The sequence below is a fragment of the Apus apus genome, chromosome 3, assembly GCF_020740795.1.
Source record: "Apus apus isolate bApuApu2 chromosome 3, bApuApu2.pri.cur, whole genome shotgun sequence".
Classification (NCBI taxonomy): Eukaryota; Metazoa; Chordata; class Aves; order Apodiformes; family Apodidae; genus Apus; species Apus apus.
In genome coordinates this window covers 102,706,655-102,726,404 of record NC_067284.1, presented here as the reverse complement: position 1 = coordinate 102,726,404, position 19,750 = coordinate 102,706,655, and the positions used below count along the sequence as shown (strand labels likewise).

Here is a 19,750-nt window from a genome sequence, read left to right as displayed (position 1 = left end):
ATCAGGAGGGACAGAGCAGAGAGGGAGGCGGGGAGGGAGGGATAGAGGGAGGAAGCTCCACCTAGACTCAGATGAGTAAGAGCTGCCACTGAGCAATAACCAGTTGAGCTGGGGAGAAGCTTCGAGGCTGGGTTTATCTGACTAAGTAACAAATGGAGTTCTGTTTACCCTCGGCATTTAACACTTTCTTTCCTGCCACTCCCCACGAGCAGGAGCATCTCGCTGCTGTGTTTACACCTTTCTATCTCCTAAAGGATTTGCATTATGGCAGTCAAATGCAGGAGACAAGCCAGGGAACCATTTGCATCAGAGGGTGGTTGCTTCTGAAACTTGCCACCTGGAGGTTGAAAGCTGCTTTTCTTGCACTCCATTTAAAAATAAGATTATCGTTAATTATTTACATTTAAAAAATAAATAAATTCCTCTAGCTGCTATAAAGCTAAGGCAATAAAGAACGTGTCACTGCCACTGCTGGGACATAGCTGCAGGGGAAAATAATCGAGGTGTACCGTTAAAAATATAGTATGGTCTGAGTACAGAGTTAGTGGGAGAACAAACACTGAGCTTTGACTTGTCTGTGCCTCACAAACTCTCCTTGCGTGTCTCTACATGCACCGCCCAGGGCCTGTCAGAGCCTGTCTGCAATGTGCTGTTAGAGCAATGTAGAGATGAACCATCATCTCACCATGCCCTGAGAGGCCACCCAGTCACTACGGGCAGAGCCTTCTGTCTGTCAGCTCTGAAGTGATACAGCCACATTTACAGCACTCCCCTTTGAACTAGCACATCCTACAACCTAGTATTTTGAGTAGGACTAAGACATGTTTACATTTGGAAGCAGCTGCACCCCTTGCAGACTGAAGTCGGTCTCTGTGACACATGGTTAAGCACAAAGAATTCAAGGTACCCTTTGCTTCCATGGTGGATTTTGTCAGAGGGGTCTGCATCCAAGTACAGGCTTCAATTACCCACAGAGATAGGCTACTATATATATTGCAGCTTTTACAGAGAAATGTGACATCCATACAGAACTGCAAGCTCCACAGCATCTTGGAGAATTAATATTAATAAATCAATAATGGACTAAATAAATTAATAAAGTATGTTGAATTTGTACACTTTACCAAGGAGGATATGAAGAGGTGCTGAGCTTGCATAGACCCACACTGGAACATCCATAGCAATGAGCTGCAGGACCATGAAGAGGTAGTAGCTCCTTCATGAAAGCAATTTGAATGGGCTGATGTGATAGTGTGCCTTTTCCCTTATCAGGCTTATTAGCCTGGTAGGTTAGCAGCAGGATGGCTGCTTTGTGGCGTTGTCCAGCTGGTGCAGCTCTGGCCAGCTGAAGGTGGTGGCTCCTCTGTGGTATGGGCACAGCCCGGTTTCCCTGTGTTTGTGAGAGGTCATAGCACTATAGAATGGTTTTGGTTGGAAGGGAGCTCAAAGATCCTCTATTTCCAAACCCCCTGCCATGGGCAGGGACACCTCCCACTAGACCAGGTTGCTCCAAGCCCCATCCAACCTGGCCTTCAGCACTGCCAGGGATGTTGCAGCCACAGCTGCTCTGGGCAACCTGGGCCAGTGTCTCACCACCCTCACACTAAAGAATTTCTTACTAATGTCTAAGCCTCTGTTAGAACAAGAAACATTTTTACAGATCTGGCCTATGAATCTGAATGTCACTTGAAGAAAAACCAACTATGAAGACACCACAGCTGCTGTTTTAGTTTGGAAATAAGGAACAACCTCAAGTGTTTTTTGTAAAGGACACGTTAAAGACCCACCATTTCCTTAGGATATTATATATCTTCCCTTGTAGTCCACATTTGTACTATCCACAAATTCAGTTATTGATAACCTAAATATAATGTTTAAATTACTATTTACCACTTCTATAACACTGCAATATATAATTTTTATGCATGATTAACAAAACAATTGTGCTATAAAGCTCATCCTTAGTGCAATATGCTGGTACCTGAAAGCTGCCCCGGTCTGTTTACACATGTTCTTTCTGTTGCAAGAGCTGAGGTAGAAAAGGGCACAATAAACTCCAAAAGATGGAAAGAACACAGATTTGGATTTTGACATTTTATGTTTTTTACAAGATGACTTCAGAATCATCTCATGCATGTGATAGCAGACTATCGCTGAGCACTCACTCAGCTGTCTGTATCCAGTCTCATGCCAAGTTTCAATCCTTCAAGAATAGTTAGTTTTCTAAAAAATCAAGCTTCCCCCCCCCCCGAGAAAAAATAGCCAAGGTAAGTGAAAGCAATTTTGTAGCTGAAATCCAGTATGAAGTCAGGCACTGTCCAGTATTTGAGACCCAGTGTTTGTTGAATAAAATCTTCTTTCCTGCTTTTTGAATGCTCAGCCAAGTTTCAGGAAGACATTTATGACTGAAGGATTTCTCATCAGTTTTCTTACAGCTCCCCTGTGGATGAATGCCTGTTGTCACAAGCGTTAGCATTTGTGAGATGATACCACAGAACACACTGTCACACTGTGAAGGGAAGATGAGTGGTGTTCAGTCATTGCAGGTGTCTCTGCGTCTTGCCCCTATTTGTCATCCTGAAGTAACTCAAAAGTACCAGCAATTGTCACACTCAACAGAAGGTAATTTGTCATACCTGGAACAGCAGAGACATAGATGTATTCAAAGGTGACAAAATGAAGTATTTTGTGTCATTCTGATACTCCTATGGCAAACAGTTGGAAATGACTGAAAACTTTTGTTGAGGAGCTGTGGTTTGAAGTGATGATTTACCCACAGTGTGTTTTGTATTTCACAGTGAATGAGCTGGGTGCTTACATGAAAACAAATGATTTTTCTTTCCCACTATCTGTGGGTAGTTAACACCAACATCATCTGTTGAAAATGAAGATATATTATCAATGTTTAAAATATTAGACTGCAGTGCACTTTCTACCTCTGAAAATATTCCTAATGAATCTTCATTGCTACTGGAATTTATCAAGTAAGCAGTAGGGTATGGATAAACAATTCTGTGGCATTAGAGCTAAAAATAAAAACATGCCCTTTTCAGCCAGGGCACAAACAGTTTTCTTAATGGAAGGAGAAGCCCACAAATGCTTGGCAGCACATTTTTATCCAGCTTTAGCCTGCCAGCCTGGTCAGCTGATCTATATGAACAATTAGTTTGACGTGGGCTGACTAGCTGTGGTGCATGTTCGTGGCTTCTGCAGCAAACACATTTTGATTCTCTAACATTCACAGTTACACAGTTTATTTTTTAGAAGCTTTGCTAGGATTATTTTATGACCTGTTCTCTCGTGTGTTATCTTACATCTAACAAGTCACTCTGAATAACAGAGAAATTTTCTGCATGAGCTACCACAAATCTTATTACTATCATTATTCTCATTAATCTGTTCACAACCGTAGGTCCGTTGTTCCTGATAATGCCAATCTGACATTTTCTCTTTTCTTTTGGAGAGGCCTGCACCTTGCCATGCAACCGGAATATTGCCCTGGAGATATTGTTATAACTACAGCTTAAAGTGGGATGCAACTCAGTCAGCCAAATCCTACTCAGGCTAAATTGTACCTTCTGGTTACTTTCTGGACCCCGCACCACCTGGGCACTAAGTCAGTTGTGTTCTCAGTATGACTAATATTTAATTCATAGTAAGCATGTGTAGAAAAATACTTTTAGACACTAAAAGTGTTCACAGGGTAATCCAGCTGCAATTCCTTTGCTTTAATTAGGATACTGGAAATGCATTTTAAATGGGACCTGACTTGTCTTCATTGTGAAAGAACACCCTCCTGAAATAATGAACCCAGTTGAAATCATAGAATCATAGAATGGTTTGGGTTGGAAGGGACATTAAGATCGTCTAGTTCCACGACCTGTGCATAGGCAGGGACACCTCCCACTAGGCCAGTTTGCTCAAAGCTCCATCCAGCCTGTCATTGAATGCTTCTGGGGACAGGACATCCACAATTCCTCTGGTCAACTCATGCCAGTGTCTCAGCACCTTCATGGTAAATAATTTCTTCCTAATGCCTAATCTAAATCTCCTGTCTTCCAGTTTAAAGCAATTCCCCCTTGTCCTATCACTACATGCCCTTGAAAAAAGTCCCTCTCCAGCTTTCCTGTAGTCTCCTTCAGGTACTAGATGGCTGCCATAAGGTCTCCCTGGAGCCTTCTCTTCTTCAGGCTGAACATCCCCAATTCTTTCAGCCTGTCTCCCTAGCAAAGATGCTCCAGCCCTCTGATCATCTTCATGGCCCTCTTCTAGACTCACTCCAAAAGCCCCATGTCCTTCTTGTGCTGGAGGCTCCAGAATTGGATACAGTACCCCAGGTGGGGTCTCATGAGAGCAGAGTGGAGGGGGAGAATCAATTCCCTTGAACTGCTGGTCATGCTTCTTTTGGTGCAGCCCAGGACATCATTGGCTTTCTGGGCTGCAAGCACTCATGTTGAGCTTCTCATCAACCAGCACCCTCATGTTGTAGATCTTGTAGTTTCCTACACACCAGGACTTTCTGAGGGACTCTCCCACAGTGGTGGACGCTGAAGCTCATCTGTGATGCCTGTGGTGACCTCGGAGTGGTTGGTGCTTAGTCCTGCAGCTTCTTGGCTGGGAAGGTCTTCCTCTAGCTGCCTCACACAGCGCAGGAAAGCTCTGCAGAGGTTTGAGAGCTCCTCTGTTCTCTAGCCACTGGAGGAAAATTTCCACAGGGTCTTGTTAAGACTTTGAGCAAGAGCCGTCCATGACTGGCTTGCTGTTGGACCTCCAAAGCTTGCCCCACGTGCTGCAGCACTTGCTGACTCTTATCAGTAAAGCAGGCCTGCCCAGACGAGACAAACACTTGGCCTTAAAATGCATTTTCTTTCTTTCCTTGGTGAGGTTACACATGCAAAACCAGAAGATTCTCACAAGAGCAGGTTTTAAGAGCTGAGTGGCAAACATGAGGCTGCATCCAGGATTGCTCTTTCTGTGATCATTTCAAGGTTGCATTAGGAAACCACAAAATTAGGAAAACACAGAAGTCTCTGTGTGCCTGAGCATGGATTTAATTTTCAGCTAATTTTTGCTAAAAACACAGTTTCTTCAGGGTGGGCTCTAGCCTGGACCAAGGTTTAAGCCCAGGTGTTTCTTACAGATACTCTGCAGAAGTTTGACAAATTCAGCCTACCCCCCCCCAGGCTAATGACTGACATGAGGGTGTCCTGTAAACCCACTATGCTGCTACCAGCTGAGAGGGCTTCTGGTTACTTGTAACCATTGTGGTGGTCTTTATCTTCCTCGGTGGCTGTCAGTAGTGCAGGATCTCTGGTGGGCATGCACGAAGCATGTTGCATACAGGCTTTCTATGAAGTGTTGTATAAGACGTTAGCTGGGTAGAGGGCAGCCCCATTCTGCACCCAGGATTGTTTTAGTTAAGCTGCTTGTTTTGGGCCCCACAATTTCTCTGTGGCCTATCTAGGCTAACTAGCTAGTTGTCCCATTGTACTGGATGCTAACAGTAAGTCCTTTTAAAACATCCAGCTCAGCTGCCTTAGGAGAGGAATAAAATCAGCCTGGTGTAGGTAGCTCCCAGGTCCCACACCTTTGCTGCTTACATTTCTCTGTAAGAAGAAATTGCTTTCCTTTACTGTGCCTCATGGGTCAGCTGGGAACCGCACCAGCTACTTCTTTGAGCCCTTTGAGATTTACAGATAAGACATGCATACCAAGCATATCTTTTAAGAGTTTCGGCCCTGAATTTTCACTTTGAAATTCTCTGGCCAGAAGTAGGGTTTTGCTGAAACCAAAATGTGATATGGAAATCACTGCTTCAGTTTCAATTGCTTGCTAAGGAATTGGGCTGAAATGAAAACTGTGATTACCTACCAACATTTTCAACTTTTCCTATTGTCTTGATACAAAATGACAGTTATGATTTTCCCAAGTTTTGTTTTGCAAGTTGTTTTGACTTTCTGTGGTGAATCAGAACAGAAATTATTATTCAAGTATCATGATTCATCTAAATACTTTTTTCACAGTGAGCTCTTGACACGTAGCAATTTTTAATACTTATAAAATATTACCATATTCACAAAGATCCCTGTGGAAAATAGTATTTGTTGCCCAGGATTGCATAAATAAATAAAAAGCAATGATCATAACAATCCTTCTAGTAAACATTATCCAATCCTGCAAAGACATATCTATGAGGAATATAATTCAGGGAAACATTTATCTTCATTATTTACATTACAATTACAATATTGCTTCTAATACATTTTTATTAATATAGTTGCAATACTTGTATTATAAAGCTCTAGATAAGCCTGGATGTTTTCCACTACAGTATTTATTATAAATTCAGTTTATAACATTTAGATATTCAAAGCTCATCATAGAAAAAAACCCTTTGGATTATTCTGACAACTCCCAACAGTTTCATAGGGGCAAAATTTGAGTCAATTGACTTTTTGCCTGGAATTTCTGTTTGTTGAGTTCCACAGCTGGAGTAGCTTGGCCCACACCTTTAGATGCCAGGAAGGCTCTGACAAAAGGCTGCTTTATGGTACCAGTGCAGACCTGGGCTGTGGATGCATCAGACCTATCAGATAAATGTGCTGCTCATGCACAGCAAAACTGCCACACTCTTGGTCATTGGGCTCTACACAGATAAACTGCAGCACCTGTGCAGTGATGCTGACATACCCTGGGCAGTGGGACTCTTTGCAGATGGATTTCACTAGTGCATGTACTTGTTACAGGAATAACATTCAACAACTCAGCATCCCTACTTTTGGCAAGCGTATCCTCCTGATTTCATCAGGCTTTATTCTGGTTGTCAGTATCATCTCCCAAGTTCATTTTAAAACCTGTGCAGCTTCACCCACTAGCACTAAACCCCCTGATTTTTGAGGGTGCTCTTCTTTATTGCCAGTAACCTCTGCTGCTCTGTGTTGTGGGACCAGTACCTCGGCTCTCTTGGCTGTTGTGTATCTCCTAAAGTGTTTTAGTTTCCACTGATGGACATATTTGGTCCATCATTATTAAGTGCTCAATGATCTCAGCAACTCCTTGTGTGTGTGTGTAACCTTCCCTTTTAGTTTGTGGGTGGTTTTGTTTCTCTAGTGCACCATAATAAACCTCCCCCCCAAAAAAAAAAAATTACCTTGAATGCTCTGTTACTACACTGTCTTGATTTATATATGCATTCTAGTTCCAAAAGTCCTTAGATGCAGGATGTAAAGGTCAGGTGAATGCTTGTTAAGAATTCTGCCTTGCCAAAGAATTGTCTTAAAATGAGTCACTTGTTACATTAACTAAAAATATGAAATCTCAGTGGGATTTGGCTGATGCTTCCCATATCCATAAGATTTAATCATTACTCATTCCCTTCAGGTCATTTAGCCTTTCCTAGCACCCAGTCATACATGTTTTTGGTTGCTCCTAACTTCCCCTGCAATGAGAGTAAAGTGTGCTCAGATTCCTCCAAATTGCTCTCTCCTCTTCAGGGTTTGGTTAGAAGGAGCTACCCTGCAGCCTGAAGCTCACAACAGTTGTTCAGGGAATTTTGGCAAGCACAGAATCAGGCTGCAGCTGAATACAGACTGGTAGGTAAACAAGAGTACAAACATTCTCCACATCAAAAAAAATGGGCCTTATACAAACCCTCCAATTATCTTAAAACCATTTAGGAAAATCTAAAAGGAACAAAAATATTTTCCCTCATTATGCATTTAAAATTGAGTTAATTAAAGGAGGGTGACAAAAAACCAAAACCCAAAAGAAACCCATGTCCTAAGAAGAGGACAACTAAAAAAATCAGGGTGGTGAACTTGTCTTTCCAGAAACCAGAAGCTGTAGGCTAAGACAGTAGTGGCCAACAGATTTGTTCTGTGTAAAAACACAGAGGAAGAAAGAGTTGCTCAGGATGTAGAATGCCACCAGCACAGGGCTATACATGGGCCATGCATAATCTGAGGTTAGGAATGGGAATGCTTCACATCACAGGAGAAATGCAGTCCTCCACTGAAAACAGCACGAGTACTTCATCTTTTCTTCCACATTTACATTTCTTGATCAGTACATGGAAGCCATTTGCTCAATTTTGAGAAAAAAAAAAGAACAGGCTTCCCACATCCGAGACCTTCTGTAGACCATGATGTACATAAACCACTTAGGGTTCCCCCTCAAAGTGTGATGGATTTAAGAGGTTTTGGCTCAGCAAAGGGTTTTCTGTGTCTGGTGCTTCTGAGGAAAGTGCACAGCCATGTTTTGCAGTGAACACCCAAGCTTATTTGACTAGAAAATGAAATTTTTGCCACCTGGACAGATGAGGTCTTTAACTTAATTTTATTAACCTGATACTTCATGGATACTGGTATTTCTGTTATATGAAGTAAGGAATGGCTGTTTTCTTGAGTTTATTAAATGAATCCATGAACCACAAACACCACCAGGTTTCTACAACCATCAGTTAAAAGTTTTAATTGTCACCACATTTGAAAGGAGTGCCACGTACATTAGTATCACTTGAGAGGAATTAATGACTGCTTGCAATAGCTTTCTCCTGAACATCATAATTGTGTAACATGCTGGTTATGCTTCCACCCCTCCCAGTATATTCAGAGCCAAGTTTATTTTACATTTGTGCTTCTTTGACAACTTACGACAATGCTATAAAAAAAACATACGAAAGACTTTAAGTTATGCTAAACCCTATTACAGTATCATCCTCCCTCTCATTAGGAAGGTTTTCTTACATCTTTTCTCCCTCTCAGCTTTAGCTGTGAAAGGATTTTCCAGACTTGGGATTCTCTGCTGTGTTTTAAATTGACTGGAAAGTTAGGTACTAACATTACTCTTGATACAGAGAAGTCTACACAATATTCCACACCACCAGCATTGTACAGAAAACAAAAGAAAAACAAAACAAAAAGGCACATTTGTCACAATATTCTCTTTTTCATCAAGAATCATAAACACAGCTGATTGTATACACCACGACTGAGCTTGTAACGCAGTTCTGGAGCCTGCAGGTGTTTACACTCTTAAAAGTTAAAAATACAGGCCTGGAAGGGACCTCCAGAAGTCACCTGGCCCTTCTAAAGCAGGATTACACGCAATAACAGAATTACCAAATTTTAAAAGATGTTACAAAACAGAAAGCTATACAATATATAATACAAGAAATATCGAGCAGTTCTAATGACTTCAGCTTTATAGTGTGCTGGTGAATGCTTTGTAAGTTTTATTTTGTTCATCTGGATGAATACATATAGCCACACACCCTCTCCCAAGTACTGTGTTGACGATACTAAGAATAAGTCCCCATCTGCTCATTACAAATAGTAACATTAAGCATTTGTATTCCACCCTACCTGTAGTCCCCTCAGAAATCTACCTCTGCTAGAGCTAATTCCCCCATAGCTGGGGAACTCCACAAATGAGCCTCTTCCTTCTTCTTCCCCAACTGAAGAGAGCTCTGACAAATATTATAGCTCATAATCATACTGCTGTAAGCTGCTGCAAGTCCATGACCAACACAGACACAGCTCTGCCTTGCTGGAATACTTATTTGGAATTGCTGGCTCAAGAAACAGAAGCTAGGAGCTAGCCAGGTTCTCCCCCAGACAGGTGTCTGTATGAAGTTTGCATACATGAATTTCTCAGGGAACTGCTTTTCTATTTTTACATGTTAGTCCTAGTGACTCACAAAGCATCCCTGAGTTTACTAAACTCTGGAGTACCTACAGTGTGCTTTTGAAACTTCTGGAGGCTCTTAACACCTCATGCTAAGATTTCCCTCCAAACTATGGCTGATAATTAAAACACTGCAGTTTTAAAAAGGCAGACATGAAGAACAGTGTACATTTCTACTCCAAATCAGCATTTCTCAAATACCATGTAAAAATGTATGTAGTTCAGTATCTGAAGGTTTATTGATTCTCTCTGTGACATTGTGTATTACATTATATGTAGGTCCATCACAAGTCCTGCAGTGGCCACAAACACACTAGTAAGTGCTGCATTAGCCACACACCAGCTCTGTGCTTTAGAGAACTCCATTCAACAGCACCAATTGGTGGAAAATAAATTGTAATTTTATTTTCCCCTTAATTCAAATAGCAAATAGTGAACAATAGTCCAGTAACAGGAATGAGAAGAGGCAGCAGGTGTCTGCGATAGTCTCAGGGAAATTCCTTCCTTGGGACTGACTTTGGTGGAAGAAAAAGCATTCTGTGGAAGGCTGTTTTTGTTCTAGTTCCATTTAAGGCAATTTTGCCAGAAGTGAAAACAAAGTAACTTGCAGGTCCCTCTAATGGGTTGTTTTAAATTTCTCCTCTTCCTTTCTACACTTGAAACACTACATCTTTATTCATAAGCAAATGTTTGAATAAAATAAGGATGACTCAATTAGTTGGGAGTGTAAGGCCAAACAGAATCGACTTCAGAATATATAAATAATACTTTAGCTAAAGGCTATTTGCTTAAAAATGCCAATGTTTTTACAAATGTATTGCCAGGGCTAGTAGAGAATACTCTGAAAAAATAAGGTGTTTTTTTTCAGACTCCTATAGTCACACCAAATTTACAAGCAGAGGTGCTCCTCTGTTGTTTTGAGAGTTGATCGTACTTGGATTTAATCTTTCAATTTAAGTATGGTGCTCTCTCTGGGGAGGAGTAGTAATAGGTAGGCTTGATGTTTCCCAGGACTTCATCTTCCCAGTTGGGGAGGCAGCAGAAGAAGAAAGCACAACCTATTACAACAACAGTGCTGGCCCAGCCAAAGCCATAGGCCCAGCTGAACATGTTATCTCCTGTCAGTGGAATTTCTTCCGTGAATTTCACTGGGTAGATGACCAAGCCTATGATCTGGAATGCAGCTAGAGAGAGAAAGGAGGAGTAAATGACAATGAATGATATCACATCGCCTACTAGAAAGAAGAAAAAAAAAAAGTACCTGGACATAACTGCATGTCCTTTTAAGATCTTTAAGGATTACCTGCTGTCCTACAATCAAATCTGCATTCTTACAGAGGTACATGACTCCTGGCCAAGGCAGGTCCCCACGCCTACCTGGCTGCAGCAACTATGCTGACACCACCAGGTTGCTGAGGTGCTCACCTGCACGCCAGAACCAGCCCTGTCCTACAGCCACTGGGATCCCTGAGGAGCCGGTTACCTCCTGTTTGTACCACAGCCCTGTCGCTCCTCCTCCCTTTGGGAAAGCAGGAAGCACCCGGGGTTCTCAGCTCCTAAGTCTTCGCATGTGACACCCAGGGACAAAGGTGTTCACTGTCCCCGTGCACTGCTTTTGGGAAAGTGCTACCTGACAAAGGCCACTGGAGCTTCCCTAGCCCTTATCCCCTCAGAGCGCAAATCAGCCTTCCCTTGTTCCCCATGAAAATGAGTCATAAACCAGACCCAGGCAGCTCTTCCGTAAGGGAGGCTCCATCTAGCGTGTTTTTCTGCTGAGGTCTGTTTTACACCTGAGATAACCTTGTCTTTGTGCCCAGCCTTACCAACAACGAAGAGCAAGCCTCCAATTCCTCGCACAAAGTTGAAGCGGAGTATCTCGATGGAGAAGGCGATGACTGCGAGGGCAAAGCAGATGACCAGGATCACAAAGCCAACAAGGTACGTGGCAGCTGCTGCTCGCCCCCATCCTTGAAAAGAAAAAAAGAAAGATGTTACATACAGCAGCTCACTGAACTCAAGGTCATTGCAGGTCATTGCAGATCCTTGGTTTCCTTTAATTACAGTTTGTTGAAATCCTTTACTGTAAGAAGCAAAGCAATTGTCAAAGCAATACTGGATGGCTCCAAAGCACGCAGCTGGAGAGCTGAGAGGCACCGTCGTTGGTGGAGCAGCACAGAACTCCCAGCCCTCTAACCTCTCCTGCTGAAAAAAGGCATATGGTTCAGCACAGTAAGGGAGACAATGCCTCCAAACTCTCTATCTGTAAGAGACCCACAGACCTCTGAGTGGATAGGGCACACAACCACTGAGAATGTACTTCATTGTTACCATTCCTGTTTGACATGCAAGTTTACAAAGCTACTTCTGTGCTTAGGGAAGTATGACAGCAAACAAAAAGGTACCACCACAGGAGATAAATGCTGGGAAATACTAGTGCTGTCAGCATACAGCTTCTTGCCTGTTTATGATAAGAATAATTCACGGGGAACAAAATTAGTATGACCAAAAAAAACCCCACAAAAACTTGGAGTAGCTTAAGTGAGAGGTGACAAAGAGAAAGCTCTGAAAGATAACTATATTCACAGCTGAAAAAAAAATTAGAAACAGCTAAAATGTAGCAAGTGGAGAAGAAACTGCAGAATCTGAGGTAAAGTGGAATCATTACTTTGATGGAACAGGGTGGTGCAGATTCTTAGGATCAAGCAACCAGAGGCTGGAGAGGTTCAGGCATGAAGCAAGTGGCCTTGTGTCAGCAGAGCAGCACCAGCACCCAGAACTCTCCCATCACAGTCTGGGGCCAGAGCAAAAAAGGTAAGAAAACCTCCCAGAAAAACAGGTGGCAATCCCCTGCAGGCCCCCTTCCACAGTAACACAGGTATATGCAAAGGCCCTCATTACAGCCAGACCCTGTCTTCTTCAGAAACCAAGCAGGAGTTCAGGTGAGCCCAATGCAAACCACAACAAGCAAAGGTGTTCCTGCCCTGGAGGTATCCTGCCCACATGGGCTAAACCATACCGGTTAGTGCTTTGTTTTCCAGTCAGCTGTCATCACAGTTCACTTCCCACATCTGTGTAACATGGGTTTCTACTTTCACACATTCAGACAGAGGTAGGGCCAGATCCTGAGCTCCCTCTGACATAGGAATAAAGAGAGCAGCAAGATCTAGGTCAGAACATTTTCCAAAAAATCTCTCTTTCATCAGAGCTGCCTGTTCTAACCCAGTTGAAGCAACTCTAGAGAAACCCTGCTTTCAATGTAGCCTCCATTCTTTCTGTGCAAAAACTAAGAGAAAAAAGACAGTAAGACAAAGAACCTTTTCCTAAGGAGTTAAAATCCTCCACCTTAACTCACCTACTCTACTAGTTGCATAAATGGGGAAAACCCAGTAATTTGAGACAGAGAATGCAATGAAACTATCTCAGACACCCTAACCACATACATCAATTTAGTCTCTGAAAGCAAAGCATTGTTTTACAGCTGTTTTCATTAGATCAGTCTGAACTGGTTTCTTTCCCCCCTGTTCCAACAGCAAAAGTGAAACACAGCAGACAAGCAGATTGCAGCCCAAAACCCCCAGAAACCACTACTGTCACCTGAAGACAGTCATGTTGGCATAGAAAGGGTAAGAAAGGGGTTTTCTTTCCCATCTCCCTCATCGGAGCTACTCAAGAAAGCAAAAACTTTTCAAATTAATTCTGCTTCAGCCAGTTTTGCATGTTTCATACCCCTCCTCTAAGAGAGTGCTGCAGGGTGAGGAGGGAGGGACGACACCTAATGAGTGTCTGGAGATTAAAGCTACAGTGGTTTGATAAAATCTTTTCATACAAAATATTCTCTGACGTACCTAAGGCAGGTACTGGATATTGTCTCCAGAGTAGGATTTATTTGGGGATAACTAATTTAAAGGTATATTTAACTATTACACACAGCCAGCCCAGGAAAAGTGATTCAGACTAAACGACCTAGGAACACTATTATTATTTATTGGTATTTCCCCTACTAAGGAAAAAAGCACAACAAGAAGGAACATTTACTTATCAAAGCACATTCCCTTTCAGATGCATTACAGATGCCAGCACACTGTAAGAAGCTAAGTCTGGCATCTGCCTGCTAAAATTTAGGTTGCAAACACAAACACAAAAGCAAGTTAGACAACTTGAGGTTTGGTGCAACACTAACATGACTGGAAGAGATAAGGGTCCGAAAGCTCCTGGTGCTCTCTTTGGTATTTCCATATCCTCTGTGCTTACAAGTGTAACAAGCTTTTTGGCTCTGCTCACAGTGATTTATTTTCTTGTCTCTGGCGATATGAAAATGACAACACATATAGCTGTAGGAGATGTTTTGTTGGGAAGATTAATACCAACCCCAGCTTTGTTTCAGGTCTTCAGAAATAGGGCAGTAGTAGGTACCACCATTATGTAATTCAGTGGGTTTTGTGCTCACATGTGAAAGAGCTTGGTGCTGGTGTCCCCACACCTTCCTCTCCTTCTCCTGCTGGATTTTATTCTCCAGCAACAGTTATCAGTGGGTTGATACTGATAAGACCTGATATGACTGAGTCACACTGCTGGTCACAGCGCTGGATATGTCTACTCTGGGCCAGAGTAGACAACAGCCATTGAATGACCACCTGGCCACATAAGAACCGGTGGGAGTCACAGGAAGAGCAGCAAAAAGCTCTGTACTTATATATATACAGAATGTAAGAAAAACCTCAACAATTTACCATAAGTCCTTTAGTGAATGACAGAAGAGGTTGGGGTGGAAGGCAGCACCCTTACTGACCCATAGGGTGCAGCCCTGGCATGATATTTTCCCCCACAAACTGTTGCTACCCCCACCAACAGGGAGAGCTTTCAGTGGAGGGGCTGCTGCAGGGCTCTGACTGATACTGATACTTCTCCATGAGGGATTCCCCTTATCCCTGTACCTATCAAGTCAGGCTTTCCCAGCTCCTTCTCCTTCCAGATGCTCCCGAAAGCTGCCTGACCCCCGCAGGCACTCAGCTCTGTCTCGTCTGCAAGATACTGCACCTCTGGCTCCTGGGTGCCAGGAGGGGAGAGGTGCAGATTTCCACCCCTGCTGCTGCCTTAAGAGCTGGGGATCCCTACTCATGCTCAGAGACAGACAGATCAGTCCAAGTTTCTAGCTGGCTTGTGCTCGGAAGTACCTTGTAATCATGAGACATTTAGCCAGAATATAAATTTTCTATAAAAATAGAAAATTCTCAGGTCCCTTCATTTGGCAGGGTATTTCTTGCTCAAAATAAGCAAAATTGGATGTTTGTTTATGAAATCAAACAATACCTCAGTAATTTGGGGCTGCATAAACAGGAGAGCAGAAGAACAGGAGAGCAGAACATTTGGAGGTAGTGGCATTCCCCAGGTCAGCTTCGCCTCAAAGCAGAGTCAAGTTCTTTGCATATAATCAGAGAAGTAGGTGTTGAAAGAACATTAAACTCCAACTGTTTGGGGGCTGAAGGTCTATATTATTAGAAAGGATTAAGGGCTTTATAATATAGCTTGATTAATGATTACTATGGAAAGGAAGTAAGCTACAAATATTATCACGCAAATAACTAGGAGAGGTCAGGATTATTTAATGATGAGCATGAATACTATGATGATTTATTTTTTTAAAAAAGCAGCTGAGCCTTAGCTTTAGGTGTATTTCCTGATTGTGTTTGGCCATGCCTCAGCCTCAGCTGGGAGAAGATGGGAGCTCTACGGGGTAGAATATTTAAATCTAGATTTCTCTTTAGAAATTAATAAAAGGCCTGGGAAAATAGTCTGTCAGGAAGATGAAATGCTACAGGATTTGAAGTAACAAGCCTTTCTCATCTTTGTTCACTTATTTACAAAACCAGAAGCTAGTTTATTAGCTTGTGAATAACTTGAATCTTATGGAAGAAGTTTTTACCATAACATGTGTAGATGAGGCACCTTTTTACACATTATACACAGTTATAATGTTTTTCTGTATATAAATGGCAGTAGCAATTATTGTTTGACCGTGAAACCCCACTACATAGAATGCCCCAAAATATCTGCCTTTGTTGATGAAATGATGAAGTAGTGGACTGCAAGCAAGACAGCACTGACAGTATTTTCTTGCTCACATAATGTGCCAATTTCCATGGTAGCACAGCTGGTAAAGGGCAGGTATGTGCATACCCACCATGAGCACAGGACAGCCCAGAATCAAAGGTTTGCTGGGAGGGCTGGTTAGGAACTAATATTGGGACTCACAGTTCTGTTCTGGTTTTTGGAGTGCAGACAAAAGCAATTGCTATACTATCAAACTATTAAATAAAAGTCCACTAATACAAACTGGGCTTCAGCCCCTTTGCTCTGCTGTGAGCTCAGGAGAGGCACAATCTTATAAACTTCCAACTTTTCATGCCTCTGGGTTGCTAGCAGTGGAAGTGTGCCTGCCCAGGGGCCAGCAAAGCCCACTGGCAGGGATACCAGCCTTGCCTGCTCGGTGGGATCTTTTACTGAGGACTTTAAGTAGATCTTCTCTGGGTATAGACTGGGACACCAACTGCTGCACCTCTTCTGTTAGCATTTTCTGAGTGCCTGCTCTCAGGTTGACACTATAAACTAATTTAGTTTGTCTCTAAAACATCCTGGCATCATAAAGCAGACAGAAGCATGCCTGAAAAGAGGCAGACTGAAAAGATAAGTGTACCTGTAACATTACTCCTTTATTTACCTGGCCCCTCAGTGAAGCTGACACATACATTCAGCTTCACCAGTAATCTGTGGTATCAAAGTCCATGCCTCTAGGGACATAGGTACAGTGGCACAGCCGCGGTGAAACATGATTCACAAAGGTTGCACTCCTACTTCTAGGTTCCACCTTCTTTTTTTTTTTTTTTTCCCCTTTTTTTTTCCTTTTTTTTTTTTTTATTTTGGCACTCACTAAGGATCCAGATGAATGCTTCCCTTTTTCTAGGTCGGCTGCTAGTTGTACTTAATGAATACCAACTGGCTGTTAGGAATATAAGAAAGGGTTAACCTCCATGGGATCACCTTTACTGCACACATACACGCCTACATTTTAAAGTGACAATTCAAAGCAAGGTCGCTGGGAACAGCCGTTCAGAGCCAGGAGAACACAGCCACCCACAAACACTGCTCCTAAACTCACAGCCTCATCACTATAAAGCCAACCACCCTCTCCCAAATAACCACATTGCAAACAATCTTTGTCATATCTGATGGCTTCCTGATAAGTTTTAAACACACAATCAACAGTTTAATCTTGCAATGGTCCAGCCTAAAGTCATCTTGAGTCATATTGCAGTGCAGTGCCGCAGCCCTGCGTTGCAACATTTTGGTAACACAGACGCTGCCAGCCAGGTACTCCACAGACGCAAACCAGTACAAAGCTCTAAACAAAATCCTTCCTCTCCTTTTTACCAAAAGACATCCCACTCCTTTTCCCTTTCTGCTTGCTCCCCTCTCATGTGGCATTTGCAAATGTGCAGTAAGAAGCAATGCAGTTTAGGAGGCATTCCTATTTGCAAATCTTTGTCTGTATCTGCCTCCTTTCCCCCCACTTAACATAAGTGATTCGCCTGCTTTTTCTCTTCCTATTCTCGGTACACATGCCATGGCTCAGTCAAGAAACTGTCTAATGGAGCTTTCTGTTAATGGGGATCCACTCTGAAGTTTTCATTTCATCAGGAGAGGCACAGTATGTTAAGTGCACAGTAGTTATTGTATGCAAAACACAAGTTATGCATCTCAATTAATTAACTTTTCCTGCAGCAGTGCTGTAAATGCCTGCTAGACATTTTTCCCTTTTAAATGCCCTCACCTATTTTGAACCTAATTGCATTAGCATAGAAAAAAGGAAACAAAATAAATCAAACCTGAACTCCTATGTTATGTCCTGTCTCTAGATGTAAATCTAGAGTAGAAATATTTGAGTAGACAGTGGTATTGATGTAATGAAAATCAGAGAAGAGGCAAAGTAAAGTTTGTCTGAATAAGCCAAGGATTTAAATAAATTTTGGTTTAAATAAGCCGAGGCGTAAATAAGCAAAGTCAAGCTGCTCTTGGGCACCTTGTTAACTAGAAGAAAACTGCAGAAAGTTGCTTTTGCCCCACAGATCTCAGAACTGACACAAAACACACACCCATCAGTCCTGAGGGTTTTGAGAAGCAGTGTCACTACAGGAAAAAGTACATTCACCAGCTCTACTGTACTAGCACTTCATCCCTGTGCAGTGCAAATTTCAGCAACTCCATGGCACTGGCTTTTTCTTCTCTGTCTAATGGGTGAGATGGATATTTTTGTCACGCTAGGCAGATTTCTTCCACCTACAGTAAGACCTGCAGTTGTCACCTGGTTGAGAAATGAAGCCACCACTCCTGCAGTATATTCAGGATGTCATTTGTGCAGGAGTGTTGCAATGGAAAACTTCTGGAAATCAGTTTACCATGCTCGTGAGGCAAGAGACAGGGGCACAGTACGGGGCACCAGTCCCCGCTCTCCCAGCTGAAACACACACCCTTCCAGCTTCCCAGTCCCTGAAGTACCCTCGTCCAGGATCTTAAGGTGGGTCTGCTTATTTGTCCATAAATATTTTGAGGGAAAAGCAGATGTCATCAGGCCCACATGTTCTAGCAAAAAAATCCCCAGACATTTCCCCAAAACCCCAGAAACTGGGAGTGTGTGGTAAGACTATTAAGCTCACAAATCCCAGATACAAAAGCACCTCAGCAAGTTAAAAGAGAGGTGATTTAGCCACCAGTGCAATAGAGAGGTATATTCAGGAAACAGCATTTCTTCCATCTGCAAACCCACATCAAGTAATTTTAAGCTGTAGGTCGGGAAGCACCTGAATATCCAAGTTCCCTTGAGCAGGCAGGGTTAAAATAAGGTTCTCTGTCCCTCCAGATGGCTGGTGGAAGGCAGCTTTGCTGTCACTCAGGTGTGGCTCTGCATAGGACACCAGTGAGACTGCTGGAGTGGAGAGGGAGAACTGGCCAGTGGGGGGCCAGGCTGCCAGGACATCATAGCCTGCGGATCACTGAAAGCAAACTTTTAAAAACCCAACACAAACTACCCTGGCATCTCAGTGTCGTTCTGATAGAAAAAACTCACTCTGAAGCAGCCTGGACCTGTGTTTCTTTGCCAGCTGAAGCCCCAAAACAGCACCTGTACTGGTTCTTCCCGGGAAAACCCATCCCAGACGGCAGCAGCTCCACCACAGCGCTGGGGTGACCATTCCCCAAGCCTCACCCGCTGCTTGCCAGCCACCGCCACTTGGTGCAACCGGTGGCAGAGCGGGGGTCCTCGGGAGAGCAGGGGGCTCCCCGCTTACCGTAGTCCATGAGGGACTCGCAGCTCCAGTTGAGGTCCCCGTCGCCCCGCGTGCAGCTCTCCCATAACGACGCCTGTTGGACGTAGGGCTCGGACTCGGACTCCAGCCAGCCCCTGCCCGCCAGGGCGATGATGCCCATGATGATGGCCAGCCCCAGCAGCAGGGGCAGGAGCCACCGGCAGCGCCAGCAAGCGAGGCCGCACACCACCATCCTGCCCGCTCGGCGGGGCACCCAGCGAGCCCGGGCGTCGCGGAGGTGGGAGTGGAAGGGGCGCGGCGGGGACACTCCGCCGGGACTGGAGACTGCGTGCGTGTCGGTCCGAGCGGGTTTTTAAGGCGCCGGGGGAGGAGGGAGTCCCACCCACATTCCTCTGACTAAGCCTGGCGAAGAGAGGAGAGGAGGGAGCGCGGGGCCGGGCCCGCTCCTCGCTCTGCCCCGGTCCCTGCCTGCCCCAAACCAAGCCCCGTCTCTTCACTTGTCCTACCCGGGCTCAGCCTTGCGCTTAACCCCTTGCTGGTGACACCGTCCCGCCTCCGGACCCGTCGTGGCCCCGTCGCCGCTGAATGTAACCACAGCAAAAACTGGAGGTTCCGGCTGGGTTTCACAAGCTCTGCCCTCCTCCCGCCTGGTGAAGCTCATCTTCTTCCTCTCTGCTCACTCAGATCAGCGTTACCCAACAAGTGTAATGCTAACGATGTTAGCCACTTCAGGTAGCAAAAGCTTG

General features: G+C 43.7%; 1 protein-coding gene across 1 annotated transcript; it reads right to left on the bottom strand.

Moving 5' to 3' along the window:
- Positions 1 to 8,396: 8,396 nt before the first annotated feature.
- Positions 8,397 to 19,311, bottom strand: PERP (p53 apoptosis effector related to PMP22). The gene is made up of 3 exons (XM_051615605.1): positions 19,026 to 19,311; positions 11,508 to 11,651; positions 8,397 to 10,868 (listed from the first exon to the last, which is right to left on the bottom strand). The coding sequence occupies exons 1-3, from the start codon at positions 19,234 to 19,236 to the stop codon at positions 10,633 to 10,635; spliced, it is 591 nt and encodes a 196-aa protein (XP_051471565.1). The 5' UTR covers positions 19,237 to 19,311; the 3' UTR covers positions 8,397 to 10,632.
- Between the last annotated feature and the right edge of the window lie 439 nt (positions 19,312 to 19,750).

Coding starts and splice junctions, on each gene's coding strand:
- PERP (XM_051615605.1), bottom strand. CDS start 19,236: ATGGTGGTGTGCGGCCTCGCTTGCTGGCGCTGCCGGTGGCTCCTGCCC. Junction 11,652..19,025: donor CGAGTCCCTCATGGACTACG/GTAAGCGGGGAG, acceptor TTTCTTTTCAAG/GATGGGGGCGAGCAGCAGCT. Junction 10,869..11,507: donor AGGCTTGCTCTTCGTTGTTG/GTAAGGCTGGGC, acceptor TTCTCTCTCTAG/CTGCATTCCAGATCATAGGC.